General features: G+C 46.6%; 1 protein-coding gene and 1 long non-coding RNA gene across 8 annotated transcripts in view; one reads left to right on the top strand and one right to left on the bottom strand.

Annotated features, from left to right (window-relative positions):
* The window catches only part of LOC104636701 (PH and SEC7 domain-containing protein 3), a 115,493-nt gene that overhangs the window by 81,509 nt on the left and 12,230 nt on the right, over positions 1 to 21,754 (bottom strand). For 4 of the 7 annotated variants that reach the window (XM_075741100.1, XM_075741099.1, XM_075741103.1 and 1 more), the window contains exons 2-4: positions 21,249 to 21,357; positions 7,116 to 8,190; positions 5,327 to 5,719 (exon numbers count right to left, since the gene is read on the bottom strand). In XM_075741100.1, coding sequence (XP_075597215.1) covers positions 5,327 to 5,719; positions 7,116 to 8,190; positions 21,249 to 21,357 — 1,577 coding nt within the window. Of the gene's footprint in view, positions 1 to 2,084; positions 2,189 to 5,326; positions 5,720 to 7,115; positions 8,191 to 11,906; positions 12,846 to 21,248; positions 21,358 to 21,754 lie in introns of those variants that run through there. The other 3 variants (XM_075741101.1, XM_075741105.1, XM_075741104.1) reach the window with 3 other exon arrangements.
* LOC142599594 (uncharacterized) lies at positions 11,297 to 21,218 on the top strand. Its single transcript, XR_012833174.1, has 3 exons — positions 11,297 to 11,456; positions 13,920 to 17,299; positions 20,830 to 21,218. It is a non-coding gene; the product is annotated as an uncharacterized LOC142599594 (long non-coding RNA).

Genomic DNA, 21,754 nt, shown 5'->3' with positions numbered 1-21,754 from the left:
GCAGTAGCCCCATGTGCAGGCAAATGGGCTCCAGCACATGTTTGCTTGCTCACCAGTTGCAGCTGTATTTGACGCATTCATTCTTCTCGGACAACAATCAGTGGCATTCCTGTGAATAACTTTCCTTACCCTGGGCATATGGATGGCAGCAAATATGAAGTACCACCTTCTGACAGCCCTAGCTCTCCTAGGTCCCAGAGTCTGTCACGAGCTGAGGCGTCCGAAGGCAAAAAAACCATCCACTTAGGAACACAGGGATCTTGGCTGATTTCAGGCTAAATGAAAAAATTCAACCAGATTGCAAGGTGAGTCTTCAAAGGGAAGAAAAAAGTTCTATCAGACTGCTGTTGGACAGACTAATAAAATGAATGAATGAAAAGTTCTATGTTAAGTATGTAAGTACTGAATCTCATATCTACAGTGAAAATAAAATACAAGCTACCTTGGACAAAAATACCAGAGTACAAACTGAAAATCAGAAGTATAACTGGCATGCAGGATACTGAAAAACTGGGAGGAGACCTGGAGAAAGGAATCAAAAACAGGTTTATCTGTTGACAAAGTTTATTGTCTCAAAGAAGGAATAAGCAGAGCACTAAGTAAAAAACTGCTGGAAGTGTCCCATATGCAGAAAGAAGAAAACAACTACAGGAACTACTATGAGAGGCCCAAACCATTAAGAGTAACCTGGCAGCCATTGAGAACTGCAGTCTACATTCTTGTGCATTTATTCTGAGAACCACCAGATTGCTTTAAGGAGTTTGTGTTCTCTCCCCCTTGAATTACAAAAGAATACATACGTGACTAAATTTGAGTTTGCATCTCTAGGAAAAAATAACAGGACTTGCAGAATTTGCTGTGTCGCAGCAATTCTTTGAAGATGATGGCAGGTGGCAAATATTTAGCATTTTTGAGGATTAGGAGCTGCAATACAGATTATTTTTTTTCTTTTCTCTCTGGATTTAGAAGAATCTTGGGCCATGTCCTACCAACAGAGACCACACCTTCCAAGACAACTTAGGAAAAGGAATGCCAGAAGGGGTTTTTTGGTTGGTTTTCGGGTTTTTTTTAAATTTCTTGTTCTGACTGTAGCATGCAAGGGAAGAAGGAATGGGGAGTATGCTATAAAGAATGCAGAAAAAAAGAAAGATTAAAAGAAATTCTGTCTTTAAAGTCTGAAAGTAGAAAGAAAGATGGGGATCATCACCAAGAGAGCTTCACACTTTACTTTTAGACACACTGATGTTCTGTCGCTCACTGTATACATAGCAAAGAAAACTCACTTTTCCCTCAGGTATATCTTACTCCTTTGGAAATACAGTCCCTTCCTCCAACTCTGATTTGGTGTAAATGATTACACCAAGTTCAGGTAATGCAAACCCAGGCTCAGTGCCTGGGTAGCACCTTGCAAATAGTCTTCTTTATTGCCTCTGGACTAAGACTAAACTCCCACATGCCAAGGCTGGGCCTTGCTCCACCTCAACACAACCCAGTGGAACAAGAAGGGAGGAGGAGTGCAGCACCTGGGGCACGGGTACAACAGTGGGGACTGCACACCTCTGCAGGGATAACACAGAGGCAAGGGGACCGAACACAAGCCAAATGTAGTATCTTTATTGCCACTGCAAAGCTTCATTACACTGGCTACCTGCAGCTCAGCACGTTTCACAGGGACCCCACGGTGCCCTGACAATACAGCGAAGCTGTCCCTCAGCTCTGAAACCTGACACAGTTCTCCCATCTCCATCTAGGGAAACTTAAGGTTACTTCAACTGCAGAAATTTGTTTTTCCCCTAGAGGGATGATCATTACATACCTAGGAAAGAGATTAAACTCCCCAAAAGACACCAAAAGCCAGAACCATTCCTGAAGGAAGGCAAGCTGTGCATCCCTCTCCCCAGGCATCCCTCCTCCACTGGCTGGACACAAAGGGCACCTAAGCTGTGCTAGGAAAGGACTACTTGCAAAAGCAAGCCAATCTGTCCTGCAAGAAAACCCAGGGGCCAGCTGACATCCCTCTGTCCTAAGGAAACGCAGGGGTGACTGTCAGACCAGCAGGTCACACAGCTCTCACCCAGACTTACTGTGTTTAACCACGGCCAGCAGCTGATAGGGAGGACGGCAGGGACGAAACATCCAGACACCCAGGAGTCCATAGGAACTTGCAGCCTGCAAGCCTCTAATAATTTTCTTTTCCTCCTTTTTTTTTTCAATTCTGAAGGCATGTGACTGGCCTTCACATACCAGAGCTGACCCCTCCCAGAGCCAGCGATTTCCTAAGAGCACAGAAGGATGTTACCCTCCAGTTTATTCATTACAAGACTAGGTTTCCTTGCTGTTATGCATTAAAATCTCACGCCATCTAGGGTCCACATGTCAGTTCTGCTCAGGATTCCTCCAGAGAGATGCAAAAGGTGCTGTAGTACTCAGCTACCTGCTATCAGGAGAGCATGGCCATGGGGAGCACCTGCTCCACCTGTCCTAATTGGCACACAGCTTTCAATTTCCAGCTGTAAACCATTAACTCTTTGCTTTCACATCCACCCTCTTCTTTTGTACCAGACCACGACGAACTGCCAGTATTTCACACTCTGTTCCCCCATAAATTAGTGCTGGTACTTGAAAGTGTACTTTCTCCCCATGCACTTTGCCCACACATTTTTTATGTCACTGAAGTACCACAGCACAGGGAGCTGCTGAGGTTTTGGGTTTGGTTTTTGTTCACTTGGGTTATCAGCATAGTTTCTGGAAAGGAAGGGTTATGCTGCTTCTTGTGCTGCACTGCAATGTTGCGTTGCTTTTTCTCCCAAGCCTCCCGGGCATCCCAAATTCCCCCACTTTGCTTCCCACTGTTCAAACGCTGAGATCCCACACCTGCCTGCATCCCTACAGGATGGCATCCTCCAGCTGCTCTCCTGCCTGCACCCACCCTCCAGTGTCTTCACATCACAGGGTGGGCAGAGGGAGCTGCGGGAGCCCCTGGCTTCGGGGAGAGCCGGCAGCTCCGCAGAGGACACAGAGACCTCCGGTGGCTCAGTGATATATCGCAGGCAAGCTGCTGCCTGCGAACTCCTGCCGGCGGCTGCGGGATGCAGGGCTGGGGAGCGCTGCCTGGATCCGGCAGGGCAGTGGGCTTACCTTCCCCACTTCGTTCTCCGGGAGAGCTGGACCACTTCAGCCGGTGCCCCTTGATACTGTGCGGCGCCAGGCAGGCGCTATGCATGGGGAAGTACAGCCCCAACGCAACCGCAGGTTCATGGCACCACAGGAAACAAGGACTTACAGCAGAAAGGTGCTGCAGGGGCTGCCGCATGCATAACATACATGTGGACTTTCCATTGAAAAAACAAGTCTGGGATTACTTCAGGCAACACAACCACACATGCAAACTCTTAGAAACAGTACCCACGGCTCAGGCAGCTATTTCTGGATCACCTGAGCATCACAGTGACACACCGTCTTGACCCCTCTGTGAATAAATCCCATGCAGCCCCCAGCATGCACACAGTGCTCCTCACCCGCACACTGTCACACCGTGATTCATCACTGGCTCCAACAATATACCACACCGGATCTGTCAGTCATCTGTACCCTGGTGCAATACAACATGAAGTTAGAATATCATGGTGGGGGTGTTCATAAGGTTTTTAGGACAACTACCCTGTTGGGCACATCCGTGGCTGGCTGTACTGCCACAGCTACACTCTTTATCGACACCTACCTTAGCAGAGTGAGCCCTTGGGGCTCATCCCTAACAGAACCCTGCAGACTGCAACAGCAGAGCTTCCTAACAAACCTGCTGTTGGGGACAATTCTTTTTTTTTTATTAAGGGGAAAAAAGAAGAATTTAAAAATCCTCTGCTGGTTTATCACTATGGCTGCAAATTTAAACTAAAATTATCTTAATTCCTAATGAAATCCACACTAGGCAGGCACCTAATGTGTCTCTAAGCGTTATCTAAGCACACCTTGTCTTCATGATAACTTATGTCTTGATGAGCCAATATCAGCCTTACTTCACAGTACTTTTTAGATACTAGATGCTGCAACTATGAGGTAACAGAATCAAGGTCTGTATGTGCTGCTGGTCCTCCACTGCCCAGTCTTACGGCAATCTCTGGTTTCAGTACAAGTAAGGAGCTGCAACTGTCAGGACTGATCTCAGATTCTGGATCTGTACTGGTTGTAGCAGATTAGCAGTCACTTATTGCCTATTGGCACCAAGCACCTCAGGGTTGTACAAGATTTAAATCCAGTAGGATTGATGGAAAAAACATTCTCAACTGCTAAGTCCTTCTGCCTCTTCTTTTAAGGGAAACTGTACCTTAATCCATAAAGTTAGCAAAACTAGTTCTGCTCAAAGGACTTCTTTCACACTAGCACAAAAGGAATGAAATAGATAAAAGGCCTCCCACCACTGACTCCCTGGAAAGCTCAGACTAGACTGGTCCCATCTTAGGGAATAATCTAAGGACTCTTAGATAACATCCTGTCCTTGGAGGATGGAGATCTGAGGCATCTTTGTCACTCACAAGTTCCCTCACTGCTCTGCAGATTACCACTTTTGGCTCGACCTCCCACTTTGCCTGTCACTGCCTTTCACTCTCCCCATCCTCTTCACAACACACGATGAGGAAAGTTTGCTCACAGAGTGACTTTCTACAAGTATACAGTATTTTCTGACCACATAGCCTAGCTTCTGCTTCTTATGTGATTCTTCTCTTAATAGGTTTTCTTATCTCTCCCTTTACCTAAACAGAAATTATTAACAATTTTGCCATGCTCCCACCTCTCTCAGTCAGCAACTAGTGCACAAACAACAGAAGCAGCTAATGGTCTCTAAATCCCATGAATGTGGAGGGCGCAAAACCTCATCCCAGCTAAAGTAACTGGCAAAACTCCTGCTGGCCACAAGACAGGAAAGCTATGCCCAGAGACACACCTTTAACATCCAAATCACAGACTACATTTGGACAACTTGTCCTTGTGCACAGAGTGTTATTGTTCCTAAAATTGCTGCTAACAAATTCAGGCATAATTGGAGCTGAACACGGTTCATCTGTAACTGGCAACTAACTCCTCCAGGGACAGGTCCCAGAGATGCGACCATACCGGACAGCCTTTTATCGACACAAGTATCACCCACAAAACCTTCATAAAGTAAATTTGCACTTTTCTAATGCAGGGCAGGTTTGGACGGCTCACTCTGTTCCACTGGAAATTATTCTGTGTAGAAAACATGCAGTGTTGAAAGAGGCAAAACTACACTCTGCAACAGACATCAGAGAAACATCAGCAGGCACGCAGAAAGCTCACCCACTTTTACCTTTCCAATCGAGGGACTTCTGTGACATCTCCTCTGAAAAGCGTTTCACTTACAACCCTTAAGCCATTGGCGATGCCTTCACCACAGACCTTCACCTCCCCATCAGGGGGAAGCTGCAGGACATCTGGCTGCCCTGAGGCTGACGTCCGATCTAAAAACTGGCTGCCCTCCTTCATGCGCTGCTGGATCATGGGAGTGAGTGGCATCTCAAAGCTGAAGTAGCTATCAGGCTCCGAGTACAATGTCTCCAGCGACTCTGCGCTGTAGTATAAAGATGCATTGTCTAGGATGTTTTCAAACTGTGAGCTGTACAGATCAGTGGAGACATCGGAGTGCCTCTGCCCAAGGACATCTTCATATCCTCCCATGGCTGCTTCCCCCTCCTCCATCATCCTGGAAGTTAATCAGAAACAGCTTGTTTCAGCTCAGGAGCACGGTTTAGACCTCCGGGTGAACCTCCTCACCTTCCACCTTTGCAAACAGAAAGGTCAATGTGGCTTCATGCAGGAGAGGACACTGCAGGTAAAATGCTCGTTTCTCCTTGCACCACCTCTGTTCATGACTGGCACCATCTCCCTCTCAGGGGACATAAAAAGAAACAATTGTCTGGGTAAAAGAGGGGGGCGAGGGGAAAGCCTAATATTGCTTAACAGCTGCTTATGTGCAAAGGGCACCCACAAATGCACATGGTCTCTGCTAGCACTACTGCCATGCCAGAGGCTGCGCAGGTCCAAGATGTACACCCAGATGGGGCCTCTGCCCCTGGAGGACAGTTTGCTGGCTCTGCAGTCCTAGGGCTGGGGTCTTCGGCAAAAGGCTGGAGGAAATCCCTCCAAAACGCAAAGGGAAGCAAATGCAATTAAAAACCTGGAGCCAGGAGAACCAGATTTGAAGGCAGAAGACTTGGCCTGCTTGTGAATGCACAGGGGAAGGTGTAGCATCCCCCTGCGGAGAGTTTTCTTCTCTGCTGCACCAAATACTGTAGGTTTCTCAAGGCATGTGCCAGGCATCAGGGCTGCCGGCCTGAGTGATCCCACACACTAGCCAAAGCAAAACTCTGCAGATCCCAAGGTGCAGAGGCAGGAACACCTGCCTTGCTGAGATCCTGTTGTTTCAGCCGCAAACAACCCACCAGGTCAGAGCGGGCACAGTTTGCTCAGAGCATGCCAGTAGGACCCTTTGCTTTGTTACAGATGTACATCAGGAAAGACAAGTGAGCAAATCAGGATGCTCTTGTAAAAAGCAGTGCACCATTTTTGCAATATATACAGCTAAAATTATATAAACACCAAAAGACAGATAATATAGAAAGCACATCACAGCATTTACTCTCTTATAACATAAAAGGCCCTGGCTAAAACGTCTTTATTATCCGACCTCTCAAAGGTACTCGCACCATTCTTGCACAAACTCTGCCCAAAACCAGAAAATCCGGCCAGGCGCATACAGCCAAGCCTGCACGCTGCCTATATTTAATTACATGCCATGTCCAGATCCCAACTACACCTGCTACACGTGCTTTGTCACATAGCCATTACTCTGCAAACAGCAAGAGACATCTTTAAGTTTTCAAACCTGAGACGGACTTCAAACTTCAGCAAGGTGGTGTGGATGGGTTTCCGTCCCAACTTCATGCACTAGACACCATCAGGCATGAACTGCTACCATTGCCACCGCAGGCAGCAAACATTTGTTGTTTGTCATTAGATCCTAAAGGGGTAGGCACAACATGCTTGGGACGAGAGAAACCCCACCTGCCCCCTGCACCCCACCCCCAGCACCATCCTACCTGCCCTGGCCTCTTGCTAGCACAGCCGTCTCCTCCTCGCCACAGTTCTTCTTGTCCTTCACAAAAACTTCATCCTCCTCGCTTTCATCAAGCAGTGCCAGAGGAGTGGCTCCAGAGGCACTGGGTCCCAGCCTCAGGTCCTCACAGACCTTGCTCCAAGTGATGTCTGGCGAGGAGACCAAGCCTGGGGAGACCATCAGTGGCACAGGGTGGCTGGATGTTTTAGGGAATGCTTTCCTCTCCACGGACACAGTCTCCAGCCGAGAGTGCTTCTGTCTTCTCTGCTCCTCGGCTTTTTGCAGCCATAAAATCTCCACCCCTTGAAATTCTACATGTTTGCTCACAGCTGCCTCTTTAGAGAGCCTCCTCTCAGGACCCATTTGCATTTTGCCTTGACTGTATGCTGAAAACTCTTCAAAATGTGCCCACCCCTCCACTCTGCTGGCTGCTTCCAGGTTTGTCACAGATGGTCTATGACAGCTTGTCTCCTGTACTGCGTGGACCTCCTCGGCTTTATTAGTGATGGCTCGCAAGGACTCGGACTGCTTTTCTCCAGTCCATATTGCAGCCAGATCTTTCTCTACAATCAAATGCATCTTTTCCTCAGCTGTGCGTTCAGATGGAAGAGGCATGTCTGAGGGTTTTTCTTGGCCTGCTGCAACTGGTTCTCTGGCTGCCTGCACATTTTGGCTGCCAGTAATGCTCTTTTTTTCCATTTGCGTCTCTGAATCGAGAAAAGTATTTGCTCTCTCTTGCACCTTTGTTGCTTCCAGCCGTCGAGAGATTTTCATAATCTCTGGCAGCTTACCCACAGGTTGCAAACCTTCTTCTGGGGTGTGCGGCTGTGCTGCCCCAGCATCAGGTCTCGAATTGTCTGCAGGAGCTGCACGCTGAGGAAGGGGCCTGCCAGGTACCCGGTGGTGACCGTCCCGTCTTTCTGGACTGCGTGTCACAGTCTCTGCCTGGCACGGCAATGAAGCCCTCGGCGCATCTCCGCTTGGCTCTAGGGTGCCATACTCTGGAAATTCATTGATGATGGTATGAGGGAGCAAAGTGCTGCTTCCATGGCCACTACCTGCAAAGAAAAAAAGAGAGCGTGGGTTTACCTACTGCATACATAAGCAAAACGCCTGACCTCCCTGTTCAGCCCTCTCCTAATGCAGTAACTACGCTCTCCCCTGCAGGGAAAATACCGTTCAGTTTAACTCACTTCTGCACTCTCTCACACTGCATTTATCCAGAGCTGGTCCTTTTACATAGGAGTTTTTGGGCAGCCCTACTTTGGAAGTGTGCACTGCTGAGGAAGGAATGCCAGAAATGTCTGCTACACTTCAGAAAGGGTCCCAGTGGCCCATGAACAGTCTGAGGCCACAGGCCAGGCACAAAGGCTGAAGAAAACAGATATTCAGAGGTCTGACATCCATCCACAGCATGCTCCATAAATGTTGGTTTTATTAAAAAAGAATAGGTTTAGGTCATTTTCAGTTGTAAAGATGAAACACTGGGAAGATAAACAGCCGCACCCTGTATATTCCACAGCCTTGACAAAACCAATTAGCTAAATTACAAAGCAATTAATGAGCAATTCAACTTTCTGCCAGCACTACCCTCTTCCTTTAACAAGTCAGGTAACTGAAGGTCATGTTGCAGCAATGTGCTTATACTGAGCAGTCCACATTTTCTGTTGCAGCAAATTCACCACTGCACAAAAAGCTTGCTACCCCTCCCCTCCTCATGCTGCTTTTCCAACTGATGTAAACAAAGCAGGAGTGAAAATGGATGGTCCCATTTTCCAAGCACCGAGCACCCAGTGGCTCCCATTGTTGTGGGGTAACAGAGAACCAGCTGTCCTCAGAGGGACCTCACAGATGACACAATGACGGATACTTGGCCACTTTATATTATGGCCCAAGGAGGAACTGAGCTCTGGAAAAAAAACCCCAGCAACAGCTGCATTCGCTGCACTCTTCTGGAAAAAACTGGCCTGGAGTATAAAAGCACTTTAAAACAAACAACAGGGGGGACAGAGCCAAACACCTACTCCAAAAAATGTCAGGGGTGACAGCTCTGAAACCAGACACCAGCTTGCACTGGGACGCATTGCCTCGCTCAAGGTGCATCTCTAGGTGTCATCTTGCAAACTGATCCCCATCTCCGCTTTGAGCATGCTGGCCACGAGCCATTTCTGAAGAGAAAGCCATGTAGCTGTGGTTAATGATAGGCTGAGTTCAAGGTGAAAGGATAATTTAACGTGAGCTCAGCACCACACTAATGTGCCTCTGTCTGCCAGTTGTTGGTAAAACCGAGCAGCGGCTCACAGCTCACAATCCAGTATATCTAGCCCCAGGGTAAATACCGCATATTGTACGTGGCACAGGATCAAAGTGACAGACTTGGACCACGCCAAGCCACACTCTCTTCCCCAGTACGTTCTCCAGGTATCTCCATCCTGTTGATTTAATCACTCTGTAATAAAACTTCAGTGGGTCAGGTTTCATCTAGATGACTTGGTTGCTGTTGAGGACAAAGCAGGGATCTTTCCTCTGCTGCAAGATCCCAGGGAGCGGTGAGGAGCGTGGATGCCTCGTCCACGTCTGCATCACCGGCCTGCCTTGACGGCAGGTTTCTAACACACAGGTGTGGGTACACTGGGAGAGTCTGAAGACAAGAGCAAGGTTCTTCTACCCATGTGAGCATTTCCAAGCATGGTGCTTTTCTGGAATGCCCCAAGCCCAAGACAAAAAGCCCCCTTTGCACACACTTCAGCCACGCAGTGCTTGGGTGCATCCCAAGCCCATCCACTTCATGGCACAGGCACCAGGCTGCCATTGGGACACACTTCCACCAGGACAGGCTCACGGGTGAGAACGATGGCATGTGGCTGCATCGTCCCTACACCTGCACAGGGACCAGCCCAAGCCAGCAAAAGGCCCCTGCTCCTCGCCCCACAGCCCTGGTCTGCTCTAATGCAGCCACATTAGTGCTTGCTGCTCTCTCAGCATGTGTCCTGAAATGGGATTTTTTTAAGAGAAGAACTGCCGATAGGAAGCCTGTCACTATAGATGCTAATGTAAACCCTTCTCAGTGGACACAGCTCCACCTACAGCAACGCTCAGCTTCCAGACCTGCAAGCGGGAAGTGCCCCTGCTGGGATCACCTCATGCCCCCAGCACCACGGGGCAGCGCTTGGCCATGCCACTGCCTGGGCCGCATGCTCTGGCCGCATCTCGAAGGCAGGCGGTGCATAGTGCCCCAGGAGCTGGGACCCCCCATGCCTCCCTCCAACCCACGCACTCCACTTCATTGGAAGGAAGCCCAGAGCATTGCCCTCCCAGCCCCTCATTGGGGCGGGGTGGGGGCTGGGATGCAGCCAATGTGTGCTAGAAGCCAAGCCCTGACAAGGCACTGCACACAGACCCTGCCAAGAGGCCAGGCTCGTCTCTGCTAATTGCTATCTTAGCTTCTGAACCAACATGAGGGAAACAGAGGCGGCCTTATTTCTGGTGATGAATGCTAAATGCACTGCTGCGCATCCCCATCTGCCACCAACGGCCACTGCTGATGGCGGTAAGCAATCCTAAACAAGTTTCCCGAGGATTTGCTTCTCCTTCTGAATTTCATCCCAAGCAAACTTTGCCCTCTGGCAAGCCCAGCAGACTCCAGAAGAGGTACACATACAGAGCACATACACTCATTTACAGGCACAGGGCAGGAGGCAGCATGCACACAGGTACTCCTCTCTGCCATGCTTGCAAGCTGTGTTTCACCTAGGCAAGAGAGGAGCACTTTCACGGCAGAAATTTAAGGCCTTTTCTACAGTGAGGCACCAGCAACCCTGCTCTGGATGGACAGCTGCTGCTCCCGTACGTGAGCACAAGTCAGCAGGATTCTCGCCTTCACGGCATCCTTCAGGAACATTGCCTAATTCACTGCCCAATTAAAAAGAAATCACATATGGCACCAAAGCAACAGTCTGTTCCCATTACATTAGGTACCACCATGCACACCACTGCGGAGGTCTCTACCTTGAGGCAAACCACCACCACTGCCCCCCACTCCTAAATGGTGCAAAGCCTTTCCCTTTGCTCAGAGAGCTATTTCAGGTACCAGAGCTTAGAGGAGCTTGAGCGCTTTAAGGGAAACTCCTCCCTTATTCCCATCCACCACCACCGCATCATGTCTTGCTGCAGCTACTGGCATATCCTGTCCAACCCCATCCCCCAATATGACTGCATTACAAACAAGGCTAGAAAGGCAACAACAAAATTTAAGGACCGCACTGAAGATGAGCAGGGAAAAAAAATACCCATCACCAAACAAACAAAGGACACACACTCTCAGGTAACACCAATTTCTACTTTGCATTGAACGTGGCTTCTTTCAACAAAGAAAAAAAAAAAAGAAAAAAAAAAGAATTAGAGAGAGAAAAAGTTAAAATAGAAAGGGGGTGAGTGGCTAGAAAACTGAGACCGGGCAAATATAACCTAACCTGCCAACAGCAGTTGGCAGCCTTTCTGGTGATTAGACGTTGAAAGAATTCATGACTTAAATCAGGCATAGATATGATATTTCATAGGTAAATAGCCATTCCATGTCAAGCAAGCTTGTCTACAGCATAATAAAAGGAAATTCTAGGAAGCAAAACACAAGTTAGAAGCATAGACAGACATTTTGTTTACAGGTACATTTTACAAAAGAATGGTGTGAGTGTCTCTATACAGTATATATATATATATATATTAGCTAGCTCGAGAAATTAGATATATTTGCTTGAACAGTCTCCTTACTCACAGAGGTTACTGTAGCTCCAGCAGTTACCCATTGGTCAAAGAAATAAAATGCACAGATCATCAGTTTATCTATAGCGATACCAGCTAATTCAATTGCTGCTGTTCTAGTCAACTGGAATCAAAATAGTTTCAAATTTCCTGGCAGCTGCTGCCCTGCACTGCACACAATGATGTAAATGGATGCTTTCTGAGTATTATGAAACTGATGGGGAACTGCAGTCTCATTCAGTCTATCGCAGGAGCTAAGGAGTCCACCTTGGCAGCTTGCAGGGGGGAAAAAAAAATTTCCTTCAGCAAGGCTGCCTGACGGTATGCCAGGGAGACGTCTGTGCTTAGCTGCGGCTTATTATAACCGTGTCCATAAGGGAAGAAACGGGCAGAAAAGCGATGCTGAGAGTCGTGTGCTGGTTTCAGAGCATGGGATGCCTGATGGTGTTTTGGCATTTCTGAGCTGGAAGGTTTCACAAAGCAGCCTGGTCACCTTGCATTTTATTTCTCCGCAGCTCCTTGCGCCGACTGCAAGCAGCACGTGGGTGAGCCTGCATGCAGCGTCACACCAGTTATGCTTTCTTGGTACCAGCATTTCTTGCCATTATTTGTAAAAAGCAAATTAGCCTAAGTAAAAACAATGCGTGCGTTAAGAGGGAACAAATTTCTGTGTGACAGAGCTTAACGAACAAATCACAGGATTTATGGCATTATATCATTACTGTAGCCTGCCAGAAAGGGCGGTCACATGTGTCTCCTCATCCTGCGCTCCCTCCAGTTACAACTTCTGTGGTTAACTAAAACTATTCCGATTTATAAAGCAGTGCCTGCGCACACCGAGAAAGAGCAGCCTTCCCCTGAGAGGGGAAGGATGCTGCACAATCACTGGCAGGCTTGCGCAGCAGACCTTTTTCCAAATGATGTCATTCTCCATGCTGTGATAGGTCCTGCCTGGCCAGTGGAGGTCCTTCGTTAGCCAAAGCCGGGGGATTAGCATAGTGCAAGGACTGTGCTTTTGTAACTGGGCTGCAAACATCCACATTGGATTGGGCACAGGGTTTTCTGCTGCTTGCAGACACTCCAGGCTTTTGGGCAGTTTGCTTGCCCAGGGAAGTGGAGCCAGGCCTTCCTCCCTGCAAAGTTACACCAGCAATATGTAAAAACAAGTTGGCAGAAATGGGGAAGCTGTGAAGGGGGGGGGGGGTGGAGCAGAGGGAAGAGGTGGAAGGGTTGCCTAGAAAATAAGCCCTGGTTAAATGCTTCTGCTACCTTAGCAAACACACAAGGAAGGTGGAGGGGACCAGAGACACAGCAGAGCCTATGCAGAAATAGTGACCATGTTGGCCGAGATCCCTCACCCCAAAAACAGACCACTACAGGGGGTGCCTCCTTTGACATAGACCCAGTAGTGTGCATAGGCAGCATGCGCCTTCCACTCATCATGCTTAAATAGCCAGGCAGTGGTGTGGCAGCTGGCAGCTCAGGGTTATCTAGAAATTAAACTGACCAGTTCAGGGAAGAAAACAATCGACTTGCAAGCACCCAGGGGCAGTGTGTTGCTCAGGAAATCCTGCACCCATGGCTTGCTGCACACTGGAAGAAGTGATCAGAGAAGTACTGCTCGCTGCTGCTCTTGCATAGTTCCCTAAATTCTGGGGGGGTTTGGGCAGCCAGAGGCTGTGTTACATGAACCTTCAGTCTGCCACAGGACAGTCATGCCCACACTAGGTAAATTTGTCACAAATCTCTCCACTATCCAAGTCCCAGCACTTGGAGTCGGGTGGTGATGTGATGCCCAAGTTGTAACGGCTTGAAAAACAAGAGAGTGAGAAAAGCTGTTAGGTTAAGAATGTAAATCCTGTCCATTAAGAAAATAATGAACAAAACAGCATGTCAAATACCAGGGTCACTCTGTGTCTGTTTGAGTGTGTGTGTGTGGTTTTTTTACAATTGCAAACCCTATTCCTGATGAAAAGCCTTAGGTAAGCACTGCTATGACTCGGTTGCTTATATTTTTTCGCCGTAGATTTTAACTGTTTCCTAGTGGCAAACAGGGTTTGGGAGCACTTGAGTAATCCCAACCACAGTGAACTAAGAGTCCTCCATGGAGCCCGGCACCGGTCCCTCGGCTGCAGGAAGGACGGCACCTTGCCGCAGCAGCTTACAGGCCTACAGTGAGCTCAGAACAGGACAAAGTCCAAAACTAACATGCAGCACATACTGGGAGGGTGTAGTGTGAGGCATTATCCGCTACAAATTGCTGTATGGGCCACAGATGGACAGTGAAATAGCTTGGCCCCAAGAGTCATTACCCTGGAAGGCAAAAGGGTAGAGTGATACAGCTGCTCGCGTGAGCCGGAACAGGAGGGAATACAAAGGGAGTTATCTGGGCCCCTCATCCTGATGTAAAAGTGTGGGTGAGTCTTACTGTATTTAATGCACTTTTCTTCTTTAAAGCCCCACCCCCTGGTGTGACATGGCTGCAAGAATCTCACATTTTGGTTTAAGACTTATGTTTGGAAAAGTCTTAAACTCAATTCAAAAGACAGATCCAAAAAGAATCTGAAATTTTCTGGTTTTCCACTGCTGTGATTTAGAAAAGAAGTGGCTAACAGGTGATTTTCTAAGTGTAGATACACACAGTAATAGCAAGAATTACTTTAAAAGCTCCCTAAGAGCCATCATCTGAAAGAGCAAGTTTCTGGAGCAATGACAGCCCACAGCTGCTTTGACACTTGCACCATCTGCAAAGACTTTACAGCCTCTCTGAATCCGCCTGTACTTAATGTTACATATTTAAAATATTATATTTTTAAAGAATCTTTTAAAAAACCCTCAAAAAGTCCTTCAAATAGAAAGATCTCTTCAGACAAAAAAATACATCTCCAGATTTTGATCAAGCAACAATAGCTTAAAAAGCTCCACACTACTTACTATTCATGTATCTTAGAAACTCCAGATCTTTGCTGCAGCGGCTGAATCATAGAATTATAGAATTGTAGAATCATTAAGGTTGGAAAAGACCTCTAAGATCATCAAGTCCAACCATCAACTAGGCATGTTCCTAGAAAAAGATGTCCTTTACTACATTTCAGTGCTCGGGACCAATTAGCCAGGCTAAGAAAAAGCTTGCTAAGCAGTCCTCAAAGCACCCCAGGATCTGGATATCGAGTTACGCACCCAGCTAAAACAAAAACAGGGCACAGAGGGACATGTGCATCTCCCAGGCTCTGAGTATTTGCTGCTAAAGGTGCAGCTGGACATTGCATGGTAACTTTTCAGCAAGCTCACACAGTCAATAAGATTCCCTTCCTCAGGAAGCTGGACAGAGTTAAATAAATAATGCGGGGGTCTAGAGCAGAAGACACTTGTTAAAGCAGTGAACAGCGAACAGGAAAAATACTTGCTGTACCCTGCGTTACACTTTTTCAGTGTGATACCAGGCCAGAGCTGCATCTACCCACATAATTTTAATTAAACGCCTTCTCCATGTTCATTATCAAGCCATCTCCAGCAGCAGAATAACATGCATCTTTTCCTTCAGAAGGCTTCAGAGATTAGTCAAGGCTACAGCACGATGGAGGGCTTGTGTTGGTGTGCTGCCTACCTCACCGGGTGATGGGGCTGAAGCCAAGCAGAGGAGCTTACCGCGATAACAAGAAAAATGCAGCTGTGCCCCATGGTACTCGCCTACAGCTGGCCAAGTCAGCTGGCTGAGTCTCTCCTGTTGTGCCCACTGACCTGGGTGCATTATTTTCCATCTGCCCGATGGAAGGTAAGGGCCCAACTGCCTTCGGGAAAGCGTTTCAGACCCCTGCCAGCTTCAGCCGAGCTCAGCCTGCGCCACGTGTGCTCAGAGCATCTGAAGCAGCCAGACACCACCAACGGGCTGCCAGCATCACCAGGCCCCCAAATGTTTGTGCACTCACATCAGTGTGGCTGACAGCCTGCAGACAGGGAGGTAATTACTGCCTTAACTGTGGCACTTCCTAACTTCTGAGTGCTTAATTCTGCACCTTTAAAAAGAAATAAACAAACAGCCCATGATTTAAACAATTATTTGTACTAAGCCCTTGGCCTTCAAACAACTCTGTTGTTCACCAAGTTGAGGATGTGGTGATCTCCTCCCTGCAGCTGTAGGTTATGATAACTGGAACTATTCAGCTTTCAAGAGCAGGTCACAAGACATCCAATTTCCTCCTGCGGAGCAAGGGACTTAGCATAACGCCTCACATCCCTTTAGTTTTCCTTTCCCTGGGACTGGAAACCCAGACATCCATCACACCACCCCTGACAGCTCCAGAGTGTGCCCTGGCTTCACCCAGCCCTGGGAAGTGGGACTCAGAAATTCAAAGTCTGAGACAGCAAAGCAGCTCCACCTCACGCAACCGAGATGCAGAGCACTGCGCAACCTGTCCTCCTTCATTAATTTTTCCATACGTAGTGTCAGATTTGCTTTTCTGACAGCACTGTAAGAGCTTGCTGCTCCTCAGAGCATTAAAGCAGTAGATCAAAATCACCTGGTTTACTCTGCGTTGGAGTGAAAGAGGAGCACCCAGCACAGCCTGTCAACATGCTGGTGGTGGAGAGGTAATCGCTTCTTAGAGTGCACAAACTCAACCAGAAAAGTACCTTTTAATACAGTACCTCTGGAGACTTAAATTTAAAAAGTTAAGCTTTTCTTTTCATCATTGCTAACTAGCAACACCAAACAAGAGGGATATCTACAAGAAAACATATTGATTAGACACTCCTATTTAAAACCCCTGTGCATCTTCAGTGTGTCAGAAAACGCAGTGAGACACTACAAACCACAACAAAAAAAACCTGATAGAGTCAAGTATGCACAACAGGATGATGGAATTTTAATTAAGTGTGTGGGGGCACCACAGGTCTGAGCTTTCCAGATTCCAGCCTTGCAGGTGTTCCTGGTGAACGTTCCTGGACATACTCTTAAATGCACACCTGACATACCTTCTGCACAGGCTCTGTCCACCATAATTAAACATGAACATGAAAATCAGGCAGTCCTTCAACCCTCAGAAAATGCAGTTTTGCACCTTTTCAGGAAAGCAGAGCTGCAGAGGAAGATACCAGACCAGGAAGCCCAGACTTTCAGGATTGCCTGGAGATGGAAAGAGCAAAAGATGAAAACATGACAAAGGGTGGTGCATTGAAATGGAAAGCAATGTGGTTGAAGCACGGGGCAAGACTACAGTCAGCAATCTGGGCTAGCCTGAGAACAATGCAATGTGTGAGTGACAGTGGTCTAAGGACAGTATTTAGAGTGAGGATCAGGAAGGTACCACATCCATGCAATGAAAGGAGGATGCAGCAGAGCTGGACACGTGTGGCTTGAAGTGACATGGAGAAAGCAAGCAAGGTGGAAGAGCAAAGGACAACCTAGTAAGTCAGTGATACTCATTTTACAGGAAGTTTACTGGAGTAATTTTCTTAAAGCTGTTTAAATCAGTATCACAGGACCACAAAAAAGGTTTTGCTTGTACAAAAAAGCAGCCATTATGTGCTTCATTTGCTCCTGAAACAAGTTAAATTCTACAGCAAAAGCAATCATTTTCATGATTCAGGTTCAGGAATGGGTATGTTACATGGGTTAAAGTATGCATTTCATTTTCTTTCATGTGTCAGCTCTGGCACTGTTTGACCCCTTGCAGAGGTGATTCAGCACATGCCGCCAGGAGAAAGTAAGCCCTTTTTTTTTAGAACTGGGGTTTTTTTGCATTGTTTTGCGGTTTTTTGTTACTCAGTTTTTACTGGCTTGAGCTTGGTAAGAACTAGGATGAGACAATCCAGGCTGGGTGCAGCTGGGACTATCTCTTTTGGCAGAAGCAAGCTGTTAAATGAGCTCAGTTGCCTCATGACACCTCACTGTACACAAAACAGCAAGTGACAGGCTTTCCAAAAACCTATTTGTTTCACCAGGAATTCAAAAACAGGCATCTTCCAGCAGCTGTTGGGAAAAACCAGATTTGCATAGCAACCCAGAGACTATCTCTACATTTGTACAGGGCTTTTTTGTGAAGGATGAGATTAAACCCTCTGTTGCAGAGGAGGGGTGAAAACTTTCTCCTCCTAGAAGCATCAGAGAAAACACTGTTTACGAGTCTTAAGAAAGTATTTTCTTCCTAATAACAGTCTTGGATTTATTTTCTCATATAACAGGAATTCTGGGGTAGTTGGCTTTCATGTTTACTTAAGCAATTATTCTGCAGTGTCCCCCTCTTTTTTCCCCAAGGAAACACTTTTTAGGACTAAGTCATGTTGTTGGGACTTTTTCTTTTTTTTTTTTTTATTTAAATGTGTTAACTGCAAAGTCATAAAAATCAGTACTCTGTAGTATGCCCAGCCCTAAAGATAAGGCTGCTCAATAGAGATCACTGTTTCCACAGCCGGTTCCAGAGGAGGGTATGTTTCCATATACAACAAGCGCCCTTTATGTCAATGAGGCTGAGAAGACATTTTGTCCAACACAGTCAAATTCAGTTTTTAAAAAACATTATCTTTTGCTGGAAGGCAGAAGGCTGGGGTTTCAACGAGGAAGGTGGCCAGGCGGCGCACAGGCACGTGGCCACTCGTGGTGCATCCACCCTGCTCCCCCAGCAGCAAGGAGCAGCCCCACGAGCAGGGGTCTGTATGGAGACGTGTGGTCCCAAGCCCTCCTGTGATGCGATGAAGGTCCTGGGGACCTGGACCTGCTCTGCTCCCAGTGATGCATCCGGGGCAGCAGGATGGGCAACAGAGAGGAGAGAAGCCAGGCAAAAGGCATCACACAATAAAGACAAGAGCACGTGAGTACATCAGGCATCACAAATATCCCAGACAAAACCATGCTGAGGGCAGCAAAGGAGAGAAATGAGGAGGAATTGTTTTTAATGTGGCAGGTTTATTAACATTTGAATATCATCAATGAAACACCTCTTCTACAGGCATCTAACTTATTTTTCCCCTCCTCTCACCTGTGAAATTGACCACAAGCTTCAACCTAGAAGGTAAAAATCGGCATGGCAGCTTATTAATAAAGTCTGCTGTTTCCCATCTAGGCAGAAGTGTTTGCTACAGTTGCCCCACATTATTCTTCCTTCTTTGTGAATTGTCTTGTCTGATGCAAGTATTTTAGTACCCAATCAAAAAATTTACACCCTCCACAGCATCCAGCCGGGCTTCAGTAATATGGTTCTGGCCAAAAGGGAAAGGATAAACTGTGAGGCAGAAATAATTAAGTCATTGAGCAGCTTACATGTTACATTCTCAGTTTCTGAGATGAGCCAAAGCACAGGTGAACTGCTTTAGGATAGATAAATTAAAGCTCAGCTTTACTGCTCACAGTGGCAAGCTTTTCTCTTGATCAAGTTTAAAAACAAGTACTTCTGGCCCTGCCCCTGTCACTTATTTGCTTGAAATCTTTCATACTTGGATCCACAAAAAGCATGTCTTCTTTTAAAGGCAACTTTAGAAAGTTGCAGTTTTGTTTAGATTTTTGGTGGTGTTTTTTCCCTCCCTATCTAACAGAGAGAAGACAGAGTTTCAGGCATAGCTGTTTCCACCAAAAATCTATGTCGTGACATATTTGACATATATCAAATCAAAGGAAGCCAGGATTTGGTGCACAGAGCCCTGGGTTTGTACTACTGTGCCCTCAGTCACCCCATCCTCATTCATATGCAGTGAATAAGCAGTTAAAACCTGCTCACATGAAAAAAACCAGAAGGGGCAGCACCACTCTCATGTATCCGTTTCAGCCAAACATCTTTGTTTGGAGGAGGAGGAGGAGGAGGATACATCTGTCTGTGGCAGCATGAAGCCAGTCTGGGTAGGCACAGTATCACCCAGATTCCAGGTACAATTCATATAACATTCGCAAATGTTATATGTTAACCACTGTTAAATATTTGGAAACTCTTCCTTGAAGTCACTCCCATTTCACTAATTGTTAGCCCCTAATTGTAGTTTCTGATTAATAATGGAACAGGAGATTCAGAAACAAGGCAAGAAGCAGCACAGGAAAAATACAGAAAAGTACACACATAAGTCAATATATCTGGCTTATTTTTTTGCCACCCTTTATTTTAGGGCTCAGTACTCAGTCACCTCAGAATACCCATCACATTTCATAACTCTTTTGGTTAGTAATAACAATAGATTCACTTGGATTTATTAGACAGAGCATACTTTATTTAATGCCAATCTCCGGAAATGTACTAATGCCTGCTGACAGCACTCTCACACTGTGTCTCTCCAAACAAGAAATGAGGTCATCATGATTCATGTAAATTCATGTAATAAGGTGATACAAGTTTTGTGGCAATTTGTAAAAGTTTTTAAAATTCCTAAATGAGGATTGTTTTAGTTGGTTTTTTCCCCCTCCACTCTCTAGTTAGAATTTCCCAAGTGGAAGACCAGACTTTAGAAAACGCAGGGAGAGACTGTTTACTCACTTTCCAGACTTCAGTTCTGCTTTTTTTTTTTCTTTCTTGAGTTTTGGGGGTTTTTTCCTCTTTCCTTACTGAAGTGGAGGAGCCTATCAGCTTGTTTCTGTACAAAGTGCTGCCCTTCTCTGGCAAGAAGGGAGTCTTCTTTAATTAAAAGTGACATTCCAGAAAGTTTGCAATTACAAAGGATCAAGGTGCAAAGAGAACAGCCTAAGGAAATGCTTTTGCAAGGAGGGCAGGGACTGTTGATAATTACGAGGCAAAAGAAATAGGAACAGTAACTACATTTATTTTCTTCTAAGCTTGGGTTGCAAAAAGGTAGAAAATGCCCTGTATTTACACGAAAAGAACAGAAACAAGACTGATCCTTAGGCGTAATGTTAGATACTGCACCTGGATTTCTTGAATTAATAACTACAGAGGATGTAGGAGTTCAGATACCACCTCAAGTATCTAAATTAAAATCTTATCTACCTCTTGCTGTAGGAAAAGCAGCATGCAGACCACGAAGGGCATTCCTGGAAGGCTCTCCAGGCAGAGGTGGCTGTGTTTCAGCATGTGCAATTGCAGAACATGTGGCTGAAACGACTCCACTGCAGAGAAGTGCTGGGATTCCCTCCACCAATGTGTCTCCAGCACACGAGTCCCCGCTGTCACACTGAGGTGGCCCAGGTGAGCCAAAGAGAAAGGTGTGGGTGTAAGACAGGGAACTACTGTCATTTTCTGGGGCCCAACCAGCAGATTCCTTTGGTTTGGTACTTGCACTGTGGTCCAGCAAAGGGCAGCTCAGCACAGCGAGCGAGCCCTCGTGGGGTCATTAGAGAGCAGCTTCTGCAAAACTTTCCTGAGCGGCTTAAGAGATTTTTTTTTTTTTTGGGCACACAATAGTAATAAATAGAACATACCCATTTCTGAAGGTTTCTCTTCTTCCAAGCCAAACAAAAATTCATATTTGGCCTTGGCAACAGTCTGGGTGTGAGCTGATACATCATTATCCCACGCAAATGCTTCTGCCTGTAGAGTCAAAATAAACAAAGTTTATCTACCGTTTAGTGAAAAAACAGAAGCAGGAACATGAAATACCTTCAGGTGGGCTGTCAGGTAGGATTTTTAAAGTGTTCATTTAACTCTATCACCACCAAGATCAACCAGAGCAGAGACAGCCCAACTCAGAGTGGTTTTGAAGGGCCTACCTCTCTGTCTCCAAACCCAGGCATTTCAGTATTAAGCAGTGCTGCTAGACCACCCAGCCCCTCACATCTTTAGCTGGCTTTCCCGCTGCACAGCCAGCAGCACTGTGCAGTCATCTCAGTAATACCAGCTAGGGTTAAATATGCCTAGCAAATAGCACCAGAAATAGCAAATTTGAGTATGGATGTCGCAAAACTGGGACCCATGGGAAAACCATAAA

This window comes from Balearica regulorum, chromosome Z (assembly GCF_011004875.1).
Source record: "Balearica regulorum gibbericeps isolate bBalReg1 chromosome Z, bBalReg1.pri, whole genome shotgun sequence".
Classification (NCBI taxonomy): domain Eukaryota; kingdom Metazoa; phylum Chordata; class Aves; order Gruiformes; family Gruidae; genus Balearica; species Balearica regulorum.
Note: the sequence above shows the minus strand (reverse complement) of the source record. Positions and strands in the feature narration are given on the sequence as shown.